The following is a 17,985-nucleotide window of genomic DNA, read 5'->3' as shown; positions in this document are numbered from 1 at the left end:
GATGTATAGGTCCCTGGTCCTTTTTAAAATAATCACATCAAAATATTATGCCAGCTCGTATCTATAGTCTCCATCATCAAATGATAGCATTTCTAAATAGCATATTTGGGATTTAAGAGCATCTGTTTATGCTGGAGATGATTTTTATTACACAATTTGTGAAACAGCTGTCAATAAACCATGAATGATAAAATTTGTTATTTGTTAAATTGGAGTTTGGAAAGAAATTTAGTTGCACATTAACTCATCACTGGAACATCCTCTGTAGGTATGAAAAGATAATATTTTACATTTTCCTTTTTCTATAGATTTCTACACATGCATATCTCATGGATTCAATACTCAGCTTGTTATTTCTAGAGGAAAGTTAATTTAAAAATCACACCATAGTTTAGTTTGGATTGACTATCAGTCTGGTAACCCGTAGCTGACAGTTTACAATTTTTGTCACTCAGAACATACACACAAAACCTTTGTAATCAATCTCCCGAATCTAATACCAAATGTGTTTGATACATGTTGAGCTGAATTTGAAATTAACTCTGGATGCTCCTAAACCCATCATTTAAAAGAAACGTCTGTTAGCCTCTTTTAAATGTATATTATTTTCTCAGAGAAGTTGGTGATGACACACTGTCTTGACAAATAGATTTTTCTGAAGCTCTCAAATACTTAAGACTACTGAACAGATGAAATAGTGAATGGTATTGATTTTCACTGCATGACCAAGCATACTGCAGTGATTTTTTTTTTTTAGTGTATTACAAGCCTTCATAACAGTCACTGAGAGTCAACTGGTGAGAGCCCAAGGGACAAAGTAAGACTTTTCAATCGTTTTCTGTAGAGGACTACTTGCTCGCAAATGAGACATTCCGGATAAGTCCTGCTCTTGCAAACGAAGCAGGGCGTTCCGATAAGAGCCAGCTGCAAACAGCAGACCCTGGGGGCTTGTTTATGTGTAAACATCTTGAAAATCCAGAAAGTCAGGGAAAGGTCAGAAAAACAACAACGTGTCTTGTGACTTGGTAACATTCCACAAAAGACTGTATAAAATAAAGCGGAGCGTGTCCTTTGGGGCGGCCGCCACGTTTGTCTTGTCTTGTGTTGTCTTGTGTGTTCATTCCTTTGTTTAGGAAACACGCGGACCCCAGCAGTTTTCACCATTAATGTGAAGAGGGCTTTCTTCTTTTTGAATTTATTCATTTATTCCTTCATTCACTCACTCACTCAACACACATTTATGGAATACTGAAGGTCTAATGCCAGGTGCTGCAAGATTCGATGGTGAAAAAAACCTTGACATATCACACTAACTCTTTTCTTCCTCACAACCAATATGCTATAACATGCCCTCATCCCCTCATACTGCAATCCCTTCAAAATCCTCTTAGTAAGTGCTCCTGACACCCAAGTTGCACCCTCTTAAAGTTGTGTATACTCAGCTATAGAAAAATATTGCTTGATCAAGAGTGCTATGTCATCCATATTGATACTACCACTACCACCAATAATAATAAAAGTAACTAACAGTTATTGTCTCTTGAGCCATTCACTTTGCACACTTTACTATCTTATTTAATCCTCATTGTAACCATGAAACGTGAAAGTAATATCTTTATATTATTCTATTTTATATTATATTATTCAAATAATATTTTTATTTCATTCTCAACCACAATTTCATACTAAATTGAACATATGTGCACAGCTTCTCAAATCCTGGAATCAGGTTGGACACTATGACTCTCTTCTTCCATTTCACACGGATTTCTGCAGGGTACTTGCTTTTATCAGAACTGCTGAAAACCTATCTTTGCAAAGATATGATATCTTAAAGGAATATAGTGTAATGTAATGTTGAAACCGTAAACTATCTTGAGCTAATAGTTCATGCAGTGTTTGACAGATATTATCACTGCTCCCCTTAAATATTTAAAATACTTTGTTGTATTCTTGTGAATTTGCTGCAGCACCCCAAGATGGTTTTGTGCACCATCTTTGGCCCAAAGCAGAAATAATCTGCTTTAAACTCTTGTCTTTCTATACTGCTCATGTGGCACTTACATGTTATGCTTTGTATCCAAACACTCATATGCACAAGTCCCATGTCTGCTCCAAGATCATCTGATCCATGGAGTTCTGGGACCATGTCTTGCACATGCACTGGCACAGAAGCTAACACAACACCTTGCATATAGAAAATGCTCAACTGTAGTTTGTTGAATGATAGGTTAAAAAATTACAGTATGTATTTATGTATTTTGCATTTTTCTGCTCTAAAAAATATGCTTGTAATCAATCCATTGGATTTAGGTACAAGGTCATTCAAGAGAATTAAAAAAAAAAACTATTTGTAAAGTATTCTTTCAATGAATTGAAATGCTGACAGTTTCTAGCAAAACATACATATACTCAGCCTGCAAAAATTCACGTGATAAAAATTAAATAGGGGAATGGGATTGAGAATGTAGCTAATGTCAAGTTAATTGCCATGATTTTTCTCTTCTTTTATTTCCTCTGACTGACTGGAATTTCAGTCCTAGCACTAGTAAAAGAGGATCAGTGCTGTATATCAATTCACTTTCAGACTAAACTGACTTCAAAGCACAAAGCAAGCACTTGGTGACAGCAGAGCCCTTAGTTACCTGCTGTTTCTCTGTCAGCTGAGGTCAGCTCTCCGTTGATCCCATTCTCTTTGGTATTTGAATAGGTGCCCTGTGACCCATGCTCTCCAAAGGCACCCTCTTCATCCTCCCTGTACGGGAATCCATTGGCGCTTCGGACAAGTCCTTCCCCTGCTCCACCTTGATCCTTAATCTCAGGTGGATGTGAGTGTGCAGATGCCTCTGTTAGCTGTGCTGAGGTCCAGTGAGGCGCCTTTGCTTCGTCTTTCCGTTCATCTGCCATTCTTCAATGCCTTGTTATTTCTCCTGCAATTTGAAGACGAAAAGTAGTAGCTATTACTTTGGGGAAATCTTCTGATCTGATATTGTTTGTACCAAGATAGGAGAAGTTTGTAGCAAACAAGTGGCTTTCTACAGTCAAAGAAAATACATACAATAACCTATGTTTAATATCAAGAATGGGTCCATTAGTTCATCTTGAGTTTTACAGACCATTTCTGGAATATTAGTTCTTTTAAAATAAGATCACTGTCATTCTACACATATTCCTCTTTGTAAACAAACAAAAACCAAGGAACAATGAAAAAAACCAGTGTTTGGCATTTAGGTACACATCTTAATGAACTTTCATTTAATTACGGTCTTGAATGTTGACCGTATGGTACAGTCAAGGAATCCTTCAGCATAGGGAAAATCTGCAGTATGAGAAAACTGGCTAGAAAATGTGGAAGGAAGAATGACAGCAGGAATTCTATACCATGGAAAATTATCCCATGTACTTTCTTAAATCGTGACTTTCAGTGAGATCTAGAAAAGACAATAATTAACACATTAGCCGTTTTGGTTTCAAGGGTGTTCAATTAAAGCCAAAGGTAGATATGCTTTTCTAGATATTGTGAATTAAAAGAAAGACAGCTTTAACTCAATTTTTTAATAAACCTTCCTAGACCCTATCTATAGACTAAGAGGAAATAACATTTTCTATTAATATAAATCTTACAGAGAGAAAGGAAATAAATATAGCATTAGGCCTACATCCTATCTTATGGCATTATTTCTTAGCTAAATCGAATAAGATCTGAAAAAGTTAAAACCATTGACATATAACAGGAAGTTGTAAATTACAGCAAAGGATGAATGAGTTGTGGAGGAGGTGTTCTATGCATGTTAATTGGATGGAAGATACTGCATGACCTTCTCTTACAAGCTGATATTACCAAGTTTAGATATATAATTGAAAAGAGGTGATTCACCACTCAGTTTTGGAATGCTGTTGCCCACTATGTAGCCTTATTGATAGCTTATCATCTCCACAGTAAGGATGACAATACAGACAATACTGTCTTTGGTAGAAACTAAGAACATCTTCCTTTTTTCAAAAAAGTATCTCAAGCAAAGACCTCCAAACAAGTAAGCAAAAGTTATATTAAGACAAATCCACTTCTTACGACCAAGCTCTGTTTGGAGAAAGTATAAATAAAGTAAGTTTTCACATCAGATTACTAACAAGCATTTGTCTGGGGTTTTTTAAACTGAATTTTGTTGCTATCCTCTGCTCTCTCTATTTTCTCTTCACAGCAGGAAGAGCTAGATGAATTAATTCATTTAAGCCAATTTGACTACAGCACCATATCTCTCCCAAAACTGATTCCCAAAACAGCTCTATTTATCTTCCCTAAGAACATATTTAAATAGGATGTAAAAATTTACCTTTTAAAATATTGATTTGAAGGGCTTATGAGTAAATCAGGGAGTACTGCTACCTCACTATGTATAAAGAATTGTGTGCACAGGAGAGTTTTCTCATCTATTAAATGAGAACAATGCTTAGTTTATTGGTTTGTTACCAAGTTTAAGCAGAATAAAATAAAGGGCTCAACACGGTTCCTGGCATGCTCAATAAACAGTAGTTATTACATTTGTTATTGTTTATTAATTATATCATTAATCATTACATATACAACATTGGAATAGGAATAGGAGCCTGCAAACTTGGTGAGTACAATAATGAGAGTTACTTGCAAATCTGTTCCCAGATATTGTGTAGGAATGAATGGATATCCTAACACAGTCATGGCAAATGTACCAAATGTACCACACATGGTAGCCTAATGAGAAGAGAGTACTCTCGGAATTAACCTCTCCCTGAGTACATTGAAAAATTAGCTACATCTTTTTATAAAAACCATTCTGCAGTGTTCTACACTCCATTCTGCCATTTTCTTCTGGTCACATATCAAAAGATCTAATTGGGTAGCCTAAGCATTGTGTTTCCACGGAGTTGTGGCATCTTCATGTATGTAAAGGACTGAGGAAATCATCTAGATTCTGATTGTGACCTTTTGGATCGCAACATTTTACTGACAGATTCTTGCCTACTTCAGTATCCTAATCTTTACATGCTTTTATTTCTTTTTGTTTGTTTGTTTTACCAAAGAGCTTAATTAAGATTTCCGTATTCTTATATGGCCCAATTTATTTTGTGTACACAGAGAACACTGTAAATAGAAAAAGTTTCACATAAATAACATGCCTTGTTGATGTAGCTTTTTCTGAGTTAATAGGCTTTACATTTTTGAAACAGTTTTAAATTTACAAAAATATTAAGCAGATACTACAGAGACTACCCATCTACCCCCTGCATACAGTTTTCCCTATTTTAAACATTTTGCATCATCAATATGGTACATTTATATAATTAGTGAACCAATACTGATACACTACTTTTAACTACAGTCCACAGTTTATTTAGATTACTTTAGTTTTTACTTAATGTCTTTCGTTTTCATTTCAGGATCTGATCCAGGATACTATATTACATTTAGTCCTCATGTCTCCTTAGGTTCCTTTAAGACCTTGACCTTGAAAGTTTCGAGGAGTACTAATCAGATAAATCACAGGATACCCCCCATTGAGATTTGTCTGATTTTTTTGTCACGATTGGTTTAAGGTTATGTGTTTTGGAGAGGAAGACCACAGAGGTAAAGTGTTCAGATGAGATGCTAAGCTACATGAGCAGGAACACTATGAGCCTTCTGAAAGCTTTTGATGTGCTACTGGATATTTGAATCTCAGGCAAAGGCAGTGATGTGCAGAACATCCCAAACCAATTGGCCACAAAACTTTTTCTAACACCATATTTATTAACATCCCCAAGAGGATCTGGGAAATATTTAGGTTTGTACTTTAGTCCATGTTTAATTCTAGGAGTTCTAGCCACCAAATATTAAAAGAAAATACAACAATATAAGCACCCACAACTCTCAGTTACACTTGGCTTCTCTCATCCCCCTGCCACTGGGCTTTCTGGAACAGATTTCTCAGTGACGAAGAATCCTTATTTTAAACCTAGCAAACCAACACTTAAATAGAAACAGTGCTATTTGGTAATCATCCATTTAAAATATTATGATAATTTGTTTTCAAGAGGACAGACATTTAAAAAATGAATTCCTTAGTATTTAATGCTTTAGAGTTTTGAATTTTTAAAATTAGTTAATAAAAGCTAATTTTGGAAGAAGAAAAGGCTGGCTAGCCCCACTGATTTCGCTTAATACCAGAATCACAAACAAATCAAAATTAGTACCCAAAAAGTATCATCCAACTTCCTGGTAAGACTATTCAGATAATATTCCTTAAAATGTATGCAGATTAATCAGGTATTACTTCTTAATTTATTGAGCTTTTTGAAAGAAGATAGTCTAACAATTTAGTAAGTAATTATCATTTTAGGAGATTTCAAACTCAAATTAGCATGGCTCTGACAAAACTACTTTTACAGAAAATATAACGTGAAACTATTGCCTCTGTTTTAGGGAAAAGTTTATTGAACAAAAGGAGACACTATTTGGCCACACTCATTTATAATCACAACATAATATTATTAAAACACCACCCATAAGATGATAAATTTCACTTATACTTCTAATCAAAGTTTTGGGGTGATAGATTACCTCTATTCTTCAAATGGTATTTTCAACATAGTTAAAAGTGACCATAGCCTTCTTTAATTTCTTCTTCCTGATGTAATATTATTTTTTCACAAATCTCTTTGAAAACTATATGAATGTGCAATTAAAGAAGATAAAAACTGGGTATAGTTGCTCTCACCTATAATCCCAGCAGTTTGGGAGGTTGAGGTGGGAGGATTGCTTGAGGCCAGGAGTTCAAGACCAGCCTGACCAACATAGTGAGATCCCATCTCTACAAAAAAAAAAAAAAAAAAAACCTTTTTTAAAAAAAAAATTAGCTGAGTGCAGCTATTCAGGAAACTGAGGTGGGAGGATCACTTCAACTGAGAAGATTGAGGCTACAGTGAGCCATGATTGTGCCACAGCACTCAACCTGGGTGACAGAGAAAGACTCTGTCTCTAAGCAAATAAAGATAAAAATAAAAAAGTGAAGACAAAGGCAAATTATCTCCAAATCTACTAAAAAACTTGTGAGATACTAGGAATTTTTAACATTCCGTTCCTACTGTGCAATGGGAAACTCTCCAAATTGCAAAAGATCACAGATCTTAACTGCTCCTAACTGCCAAACAGCTGAGCATCTGCCACACAATCCCTGCTTTGATAGAGCAGGCTGAGAAGCAACCTGAACTCTCTTTTTTTTTTTTTTTTTTTTTTTTTTGAGATGGAGTCTTGCTCTGTCACCCAGGCTAGAGCACAGTGGTGTGATCTCAGCTCATTGCAACCTCTACCTCCCGGGGTCAAGCGATTCTCCTGCCTCAGCCTCCCAAGTAGCTGGGATTACAGGTGCATGCCACCACGCCTGGCTATTTTTTTTTTTTTTTTTTTTTTTTTGTATTTTTAGTAGAGATGGGGTTTCACCATCTTGGCCACCTTATTTCCCTTCCCTGAAAAGCCTAGCTTGATAATGTGAGCAAGGAAATCTAAGACTAAAACAATGATTTACAATATATAATATACTGCAATGGGAATCTTACTTTTTAGGACAAAACACACATGTCAATATAAAATGGGAATACTGCTGTGTGTGATAAGCATTTTTTACAAATCCAAGACATGGCCGGGCACAGTGGCTCACGCCTGTAATCCCGGCACTTTGTGGGGCTGAAACGGGCGGATCACAAGGTCAGGAGTTCGAGACCAGCCTGACCAACATGGTGAAACCCCCCTCTCTACTAAAAATACAAAAATTAGCCAAGTGTGGTAGTGTGCACCTGTAGTCCCAGCTACTTGGGAGGCGGAGGCAGAAGAATCGCTTGAACCTGGGAGGCGGAGGTTGCAGTGAGCCGAGATCGCACCACTGCACTCCAGCCTGGGCGACAGTGAGACTCCGTCTCAAAAAGAAAAAAAAAAAAAAAAAAAATCCAAGACGTTTAAATATCTATTATTGATATTAGGGTGAGGTATTACACTTGGCTTTATTGTATCATGACTATTATGCTATATAGTAAAGGGCCCAAGTACTCTTTCTAGGTAAGGTATATTATTTAAAAAAAGAAACAATATTGTGCCACCAGAAATGTTATTTATGAATCTGAGTGGTGAGCTTTGATGTTTGCTACCTTTGGTTGTTAAACAATTTTGTCTTGATACTTGAGAGTTTCTATGGACACATTTATTTCTACTTCATCAAAAGCTAAAACTTCTGTTTTTTAAAATTCCAGCTTTTTCCCTTGATAAACCTAAGATCTGTTTTTTTCATTCTAAAGTTCTTGAAAAGAACATGAATGTTTTCATACCAACCACTGAGCACTGATCACTCTTGCACTCTGAATGACTTCACTGATGGAAAATTATGAAAAATCTAAAATTCTTTAGTGTTTGTTGATGTGACATTAACCTTCGATTCCAATGATGTGAGCCAAACTAAGAGACTTGGTATTGATCAGATTTCTAACCTATTGATGATTTAAGCTATATGATCGTATATCAGCATAATAAAACTGTTATATAACCAGAATAGGATGGTCTTTCTAGAGCCTACATTTCAAGTTGAAATGGTATATGAATTAATTTCTGGTCTTTTTAACATATGTAACATTCTTCAATTTTGTTTTTAGGTAGACTTAACGCTTACATGTTTTAATACTGTTGAGTAAAACAAGTACTTTGCCTCATTTTGATTAAAAGGTTTTGGTACCATGAATTATGAATTTTATAAGTGATATGGTTTGCATCTGTGTTCTCACCCAAATTTCATACTGAAATGTAATTGCCAGTGGTGGAGGTGGGGCCTGGTAGTAGGTGACTGGATCATGGAGTGGTTTTCTCATGTATGGTTTACACCATCCACCTTGGTACTGTCCTCATGATAGTGAGCTCTCAGATATCTGGTTGTTTAAAAGTGTGTGGCACCTCCCCCCTCACTCTCTCTCCTGCTCTGGTCATGTGAGGTGCTTGCTCCCCACTTGCCTTCCACCATGACTGTATGTTTTCTGAGACCTCCCTGAAGCTGAGCAGATGCCAGCATCATGCTTCTTGTACAACCTGTGCAACCATGAGGCAATTAAACCTCTTTTCTTTATAAATTACTCAGTCTCAGGTATTTCTTTATAGCAATGTGAGAATGGACTAATACAATAAGTAACCAAATTGTTTTTATTCATTCTAGTAAAGAAATAGAATCGATAGAAGAGAGAGAGAAGCAAGTAAAAAATAGGAAGAAACAACAACAAAATTAACAAAAAGAATGAAGAAAGAACAAAAGGAAACATCCAGCTCAGTATGAAACATGGGTACTGTGGCAAAACAATTTTGGGACAGACATATTCCAATTTTCGATTACTTAATAGAAACTTCTTTATCTAACATAATTAATGTAGACTCTTGGAAACTCATTTTGTAGCTGATGGGTAGGTCTTTTAGTCATCACTGCTGTTATTTATCAGATTTCTAGAGTATTGACTGGAACATCAATAATTCAATTTCTACTGCATTAGGATTTTCTTATATTCAAATGTATCTGCTTTTAGCATTTTCCAGGCCTAAGATTGTAATGCTCTATGTTTTATAATTCTAGAATCTTACTTGAGTATGTGTCTAGATACTTAAATGAATTCCTCTTTTTCTGTGTGTAAGAAAAAATTTGGACTTGTCCATAGGCAGCCCAAAAGTCTGCCTCCAAATCTGTAACGCTACTGTTGAAACATTATCTTTTGTGATGTGATTGCCTCTTCCAAAAAATATGCATAATAAATTAATTTATATTGGAAGTTAGAAATAAGATAACCTATATTTTGCTTATTTCTTTAATTTACTTTACTTTAATTTAATTTAATTTTTCGAGACAGGGTCTTACTCTGTTGCCCAGGCTTCAGTGCAATGGTGCAATCACACTCACTGCAGCCTCAACCTCCCAGGCTCAAGTGATCCTCCCACATCAGCCTCTCAAGCCAACCTCTTAAATAGCTGAGACTACAGGTATGTGCCACATGCCCAACTAATTTTTGTATTTTTTAGAGAGTCAGGGTTTTGCCATAATGTCCAGGCTTGTCTCGAACTCCTAAGCTCAAGCAATCCATCCACCTTGGACTCCCAAAGCGCTGGGATTATAGGCATAAGCCACCACGGCCAGCTTATTTTGCTTATTTCTGATAATTAGACTAATAAGAAATACATCTGTTCCTTTATTTTATTTTATTCCCAAGAATTTTAATGCTTAATGCAGTATTTACCTTATTCTAAGTCCTGAGCACTATGTTCTGTTCCTTATTTTATTTATAATTTTGAAAGTTATCAAATCTTTTCTGAAATCCTGCAGAATATATATCATAAATACATAACTGTACATATTGCCTTTTAACATTTTACTTTAGAGCATAGTTCTTACAATAAAATTATATAATATTATTTAGCATACAATAGCTTATTTTCATGTAAAGCAAATGAAGTACAAAATAGGCAACAATATTTTTCACACAAATTGTCTCAAAAAACTTTAATATTTTAGACTTTTCAGATAGGTTACAGGTTAACAAACTGTAGAAGAAAAATCTGATTTGTTGGAATAAATTACTTAGCTTTTTAAAAAAGTATTTCTCGTTTGTTCTTCCTTGGAATACCCTTTTAATTATCATTCAAGCAAATGTTGCTAATAAGTGAGTAATAACTTTAAAATGATAAATGACTTATTATATTGGAGATAGCCAAATAACATATTTTGGTTGGTTATCTAAGTGTTATAAAACTGCATGTACAAATTAAAACTTAATGCATTTAACAGCTGGCTTAAAAAGAGAAGCATTTTCACCTGGACCTCCATCTATTATTGCATTGCCTGAATATTGCACATGGAAAAAAATAATTTGATATACTCTGATGTTTCCTGCATTTTGTTTTTTAGAGCAAGTAGCGAATAGATATACTTATTTAAGTGTACCACAAAGTAGTTCCTGAGCACATATGCCCTGAGAGCTTGCAGACACAAGAAAATAAGGTACAGCTGTCACATTTCCCAGACTAAAGGAAAGAAATGAGAAGCAGAAATGCCCAGAAGAAAATGTCCCTGTCAGTCTGAGCTATTGATGAATTTTGAATTTATTTTCTCTGGATAACTCCAGGACGAAGGATGCAAATCAGAAATACATTTTACTAAAAAAGAAACCATTTTCTCATTTTCTACCCACTTAAAAATTTGAAGTTTTCCATACCTTTTCTTCAAAGTCTAAAAGGGGTTATGTGAAAGTATGGTGTGCATAACCAAACCATGATAGCAATATAAAACACTATCAGAACAGCCTTTGGTCATACACTGGCTTTCATTTTCATTTTCATTTTCCTTCTTTTTTTTTTTTTTTTTTGAGACAAGGTCCCACATCATTGCCCAGGCTGGAATGCAGTGGCTCCATCTCGGCTCACTGCAACCTCCACCTCTCAGCTTTCAAATATGTATTCAATGTTGAAGGAATATTTATTAATCAATTACCTACCTCAGGGTAAACACAAAAAGGTTCTGCCTGCTGTGGATGTTTGGCCAACACTATATAGCAAATTAGATAAGAGGGGAATAGTTTTGAATCTAATTTTGAGGGCTGTCATGGTAGAAGTATGGAATTCAAGTCCTAACTTCATTTCATATGCTCCGGTGCATGTGAAAAATAACACCAAGTAAAACAAACTACTGGAAACAAATAGGGTCTAGTAAAAATATTTCTAAATCTATATAAATGGGGTGATATATAGAGGTCTAGTAATCATAATAGCAACCACATGATATATAGGTTTAGAAATATTTTTAAGATAAACTATTTCAATCCATCTGAGAAAAGGTTTTAAAATCATAAAACTGAAGCGATCTTTGGTGATCATCCATTCCAATGTGTCTTACAGTGTTTTCAATCAATTAGCTCCAACGCAGGTTTAACAAATTAGAACTTCTCAATGTGGGAATTGCAAATTGATATTTTAACATGCTCAATAGGGTGACTCTGATACACTGACATTTGAAGACTAGTGCTTTCAGCCAAGCTTGCTGCATAGGACCTCAGAAAAAAGTGAGGAGTGATAAAAATACACACATGGAACATCCCTATAGACCAACTGAAGTGAAGGGTTAAGGCAATTATGTTGATAGATCACATGACTATTCTCATAAATAGAAGTTGGGTCTTTCACTTCCTTTGTCCAGAGCATTTATGATGAGTTGATGGAGTTAAATCACAAGATAGACTGCTTGTATTCTAGCTTACCGGGAATAAGGCAGTGCTCTGTTGTGCCTAATCCTACTTGTAATATCTTCCAAGAATGTTTAAAATTACCAATTGTCCATGGTTTAAAAAAAAAATCTCTTTCACATTATGAAAACAATGGGCAGTCCCTGGCATTTTCAAACTGTCTTTCGAACATTTATTTTAGACACTCCTTGGCATTCGTTAATGGTTTGTGATAGAAGTACACTTGCTTAAAATATCTCAAGTTGAGTTACAATTTTCTTTACCTGTTAGATCATTTTGGAGGTGGATGTGGGGTAACAAGCAGGGTGAAAATGTGTGGTAGATAACTCTGAATTTGTAAAGCTCTCAAAGACGTAATTGAATTATTTAGTATCTAGATCATTGAGACATGTGTGCTGAAAATATCATTAAGTAGAATAGAACTTTCCCTCCTGGGATTCCCACATAATCACAAACCTCACTGGTTTTCTTTGGATTACAATATTAGAAAGATCACAAAGCACAGGAATTGTCACTGATGACAGTTATTACCAGGCAGCACTAACTACTCTCAAAAATTGGCAAAAAGAGAAACAATAAACTCTTGCAAAATCTAAAGGAAAAATACACTACATGTCTGATAGGCATGTCTCCATTTTAATAATGTGCTTGCCACAGAGAGTTCTAGAATGTTTTCTATAATGTGTTCTGACCTATCATCATGTAATGTGCCAGTTCAATCAGAAACATTGGCCTTATAATTTTGTGCGGCTCCATATCCACAGATGAACAAAAGGCTAAAATGACCAGTTGTGTAATATAATTAAGCATACAAATAGTTTCTCTTTTCCACGTAGGCTCAATTATGCTTTGTACTATTACTATGTATATCAGTACCACAAAACAGAAACTTTTGTTTTGGTCCTTAATGGTATTAGAAGTTTATGCAGAATCCATATTTTGCTTATAAATGCTGAGAAGTTCTAAGCTTAAACATCTGTTAATAAGACAGAGTCTTATTAACATATTTAATGTTATAGAGAATATAGGGCTGCCTGCAACTCTATATTCTCCCTCTTTGTCTTCTAAGAAAAACAGAGGAAAAGGTTCTTGACAACATGAAATAGATATGCTGAAAATCCAGATATTTGTTTCATATCTTCCCTGCTTTATTTCAGGCTGATTGTAAAATACCTATAAGGATGACTCATCATTCTTCATCACATACCCATGAGTAATAAACAATTAGAAAGAAGAGAGCTGGTGGGTGCATAACACGTAATTTCAAATGATGATAGACACAGATAACATTAGGTTATTGCTAGAAATAGGTAAGATAATACAAATAAATTCAGACAAGTTGGAAGGGCTTAAGAAATGGTACCTATTACTTGTTATTATTTTGTGTTTTCTTCTTTTTCTTTTTCTTTTTTCACAGACAGGGTCTCACACTGTCACTGAGGCTGGAATGCAGAGATACAGTCATAGCTCACTCTAGTCTCGAGCAAGCCTCAGTCTCATGAGTAGCTAAGACTATAAGGGCACATCACTATACCCAGCTAATCCCCCTGACCCACCACCAAGAGAGGTTGTTATGTTGCCTGGGATCCTGGCCTCAAGCAATTCCTCTGCCTCAGCCTTCCAAAACACTGGGATTACAGGCATGAGCCACTGTGCCCAGCCCATTTTATGGTTTTTATTTGAACATTTTCAGCAATAGGATTCAGTATATGGTTTGACCCACACTGAAAAACTAAGAACAGATACAGTAAATTATTTAATGAAATTGACACTTCCAGAGAGATCTGGAAGGAGAAGTCAAATCCCAGCATCCGTTCCATTGCTTGCTGTTTCACAAAGCAGTGAGACTGGTGGAATAGGGTTAGAGCTAAAGAGAGAATCCAGTCCAGATAACAACACTGACTTTATAAACCTGCTTGATTGGTAACAACCTACCATATGAAACTGTGCAATTGTCTTTATGTGACCATGGGATACAACTTATGCTTCACAGTTGTATACTATTTCTGAGCCTATTTTTTATTATATAGAAAGACTAATAAATAGCTCCTGTATGTATTAGATAAAAATAATATTTAAAATGCTTTAGAGCTTTAGTCTCTACCAGTAATTTTTTTTTCTTTTTTTTAAGTCCCCCAACCCCTACCAGTGATACTTAATTTGGGACTTGCATTTAGGTACCAGATATATTGTGTAATAAGTAACAGATTTTCAATCAGAAAATTAGGGGTGAATCCTGGGTCTACCGCTTACTAGATATGTAAACTTGGACACGGTGCTAAACCATAGTGTTAGTTTCCTAAGTACGTAACTAACTATAGAGCCACTGAACAAATAAATTTTGACCCCTACATTAGAATTTTTCTTTATAAGGAGAAAAAATTCAAATCATTATATTTTAATAAAAATTTTTATTAAATAAGCATACATTTAAATATAAGGATAAAAAGCTTAAGAGGAAAATTATAATTTGGAATTGGATAATGTATTTTGTTTTAAACATTTTTCAGTGTGGAATCTGATTCAAGACCTGTCAGAGTTGGTCCAGGTTCACTTAACAAAATACCGTAAAAGTAAATCTTCTTTGTTCACAACTGCAAAGAATATTCACCAGAATTGCAGACATTACAAAGCAGAATTTAGGCTGTAAGTATTTGCACCACCACAGAGTGAAGATCCTTGGGTTTGAGATACCTGAGAGCCATATTATAAAGAAGCCACTGGCTGGGATTGATAACAATCTAAAAATAATAATCAATACTTGAGGATTAGATGCTTTAGAGATTTCCTTGTATTGTAACAGGGCCACGATCCAGGTAAACTTGGAGGCCATGTTACACATCATGGAAGAAGATGCTAGAATTAAAATTAAGAAACAAACAAAACTTTAAAAGTTGGAGAAGAAATGGCAGTCATGAAAAGACAAAATAAAAGAATAGAGAATTGAAACTGGAGAATGTATTAGAACATAAATTCAAAAATTAGATGCTTGATAGTTTTCTACGAGTGGGATTGGCTTTTTGGCTACTTAAGACAGTGGAAGGATAAAGTCCTGGGGAATTACAAGCAAGATACCATTTGTTGTGTGCCCTTCTTTTTATGGGATCTGCTCAGTCCCTTTATCTTTTGATGAACAATTCTTCCTTCACAAATGCAAGCCATCTGACTAAAGCTCTGTCTCTAATGTGTTCAAATTAAATCACATTCTAAATATAAGTGTAAACGGATTTCAGTATAATTAGTCATAGTATTTTTTTTTTTGCATTTCTTTGAACCTTATTGCACTCCTTATCAGTGAACATGTTCAAGCAAAACCTGAATGACCATCCTGTTATGAATATTATACAATCAATTCTGGTTTTGACTGATGGGAGGCTGGAATGTGTGACGACTAAGATGTTGTCTAAGATTACAAATTTTAATGCATGAAGCAATTAATTATTTTTAACTGTATTTAAAAAATTAATGGACAGGTTTCTATGTATCAAGTAGTAGGAATACACTGGGAATACTAGAAAAGAACATACAGCCCTCATGTTGAAGGAGGTCACAGACAAACCAACAGCAATAATACAGTGTGGTACATGTTGTGATGGTGATAAGGATGGGAAGTTGTGGAGGTACATCAACACCTCCTGCCACACTAGGAAGTCAATCAACACTGCTTGGAGGAGGGTTTAAAGGACAAGTAGGAGGTAGTCAAAGAAAGGACAAGAAGCTTTCTAGGGAGAAAGAGCCTAGATGACCAAATCCTACATTTTTGTTTTTGTTGTTTGTTTTTGAGACTTGGATTAGGCAACACCTTCTAGAAAAATACCAAAATGAGCATCTTCTGGCATCTCCATAACTCCAGCCCTCACTCTGGGTCAGAGGTCCTCTCTACTCTATGTCTCCTTCACCAGGCTGTGAACTCCTGGAGGAAGGGCTGTGTTTAATTCATCTCTGACCTCCAGCACCTAGTACAGGGTGTGGCACAGAGTAGGCTCCACAACAAATGCTTGCTAAATAAATGAACAACAATAACAACAACAACAACAACAACAAACTCATGTAAAGTACAAAATTGTTCACTATGGAACAGAAGTGAAGTGGGACATGTGGAAATGAGGCCGATGGTCAGGCAATGGCAGAATTGTAAAGGGATGCGGTGAGCTACGCCTGGACTCTGTCCTGAAGGCCATGGGATGCCCGTGAAAGATGGAGAGAAGAAAATGGCACACTCAAGCTTAGTTTTTAGGATGATTGATCCAGAAGTGGTATGGAAAGTAAATTGGAAGAAGACGTGACTAAAGACAGAAACATTTCTCAGAGACAGTTGTTTGAAAGGAATTGGACCTGAGCTATGGCAGTGTGAGTGGGACTGAAACAAGGGGCTAGATTCTAAGTTCAAAAAAATTAATTAATTAAAACAAAACCTAATCCTCAAATTAATACAGTCTAATAAACTTAACAGACTGTTTCATGAATTAAAGTTACAGTATTTATCTATCATCTACATGTATCTGTTTTGAAAAGAATGATACAATATCATGTTTTATACAATTTTGATGGGTATTGACATTATTATGTTTTGAATTCAGTTTGTGGTCCAGTCACACATGACGTTCTGAAGAGTTCCTTTTCATTACAATTTGTGCTAATGCCAGGCATGGTGGCTCATGCCTGTAATCTCAGCACTTTGGGAGGCTGAGGTGGGAGGATTGCTTAAGCAACAGAGAGCCTAAATGACCAAAGCACTGGGCCTGATATAAAGGTGGTATTCAATAAATAATTATTGAATTATGTAATAGAAAGCAAAATAAATTGATAGATTGATAATGATCTATAATGAGCATGTATCAGGCCTTCATTTAATTTTAAGATCATTATCAATCCATCAATTAATTTATATTGGTTTCTAGTATCTTATTCAGTGATCATTTATTGAATACCAGGTTTATATCAGGAATGCTGTTAAGCATTAGGAAAATGATGATGATTAAGATATAGACTCTGACAATAAGCTGCTTACACTGTATTCAGAAAGGCAGATGTGTTTGAAAAAACATACATTGTAACACAGTAAATGGAATAATAGAGGATAAAATAGGTACTACATGAATAAAAACCTTCTGAGTCATAGATATTTAAAAAGAAAAATGGATGGATGCAAAACATTTGTATTATATGCATTTTAAAGTATACTAACCTACTACATCTGTGCAGCATCAACAATCTAGTTAATTATGTTAAACACTCACTTTTTTCCAGAGAAAGGTAAGTATTAGTCATATATAAGTAAGGTATGAGTCACATAAAGCAGAGTAATTTCTTTCTTTTTTTTCTTTTTTTTGGGGGGAACTGGGGCAGGCTGCTTGTGTTGTGCTGTGCCCACTGCAGCTGTAATTGTGATTCAGAGGAATTCTAAGTTGAAAGTAGCCTTATTCACAACATCAGTTGAGTTGGGCCAAAAGGAAACATACAGAGAATCCTTGTCATTTGAAATTCCCTTGCAACTCAAGTTTGATCCAACTGGATCAGCCTTCATACAAGATTTGACTTCTCTCTTTGAGTAGATTTATCTTAGTGTGCCCCAGAGTGAATTCTAGAAATCAGGTTAATTTCCATGGCATGCTACTTGTATTCTGTCAAACTTCTGGAGGGGTATGATGGAACATACATTTGCTAAATCCTCTAGGCCTGAAATGTATACAATTCATTTACATTTACGAGATGTTA

The 17,985-nt window shown here is 35.4% G+C and overlaps 1 protein-coding gene across 1 annotated transcript in view; it reads right to left on the bottom strand.

The window, feature by feature from the left end:
* Positions 1–17,985, bottom strand: part of MAP2 (microtubule associated protein 2) — a 310,609-nt gene that overhangs the window by 79,082 nt on the left and 213,542 nt on the right. Inside the window, exon 5 of the mRNA XM_031936512.1 lies at positions 2,646–2,930. Within this exon, the coding sequence (XP_031792372.1) occupies positions 2,646–2,907 (262 nt within the window). The 5' untranslated portion in view covers positions 2,908–2,930. The remainder of the gene's footprint in view (positions 1–2,645; positions 2,931–17,985) is intronic.

This window comes from Piliocolobus tephrosceles, chromosome 11, assembly GCF_002776525.5.
Source record: "Piliocolobus tephrosceles isolate RC106 chromosome 11, ASM277652v3, whole genome shotgun sequence".
Classification (NCBI taxonomy): Eukaryota; Metazoa; Chordata; class Mammalia; order Primates; family Cercopithecidae; genus Piliocolobus; species Piliocolobus tephrosceles.
The sequence above is the reverse complement of the archived record's forward strand: the minus strand, read 5'-3'. Positions and strand labels throughout refer to the sequence as shown.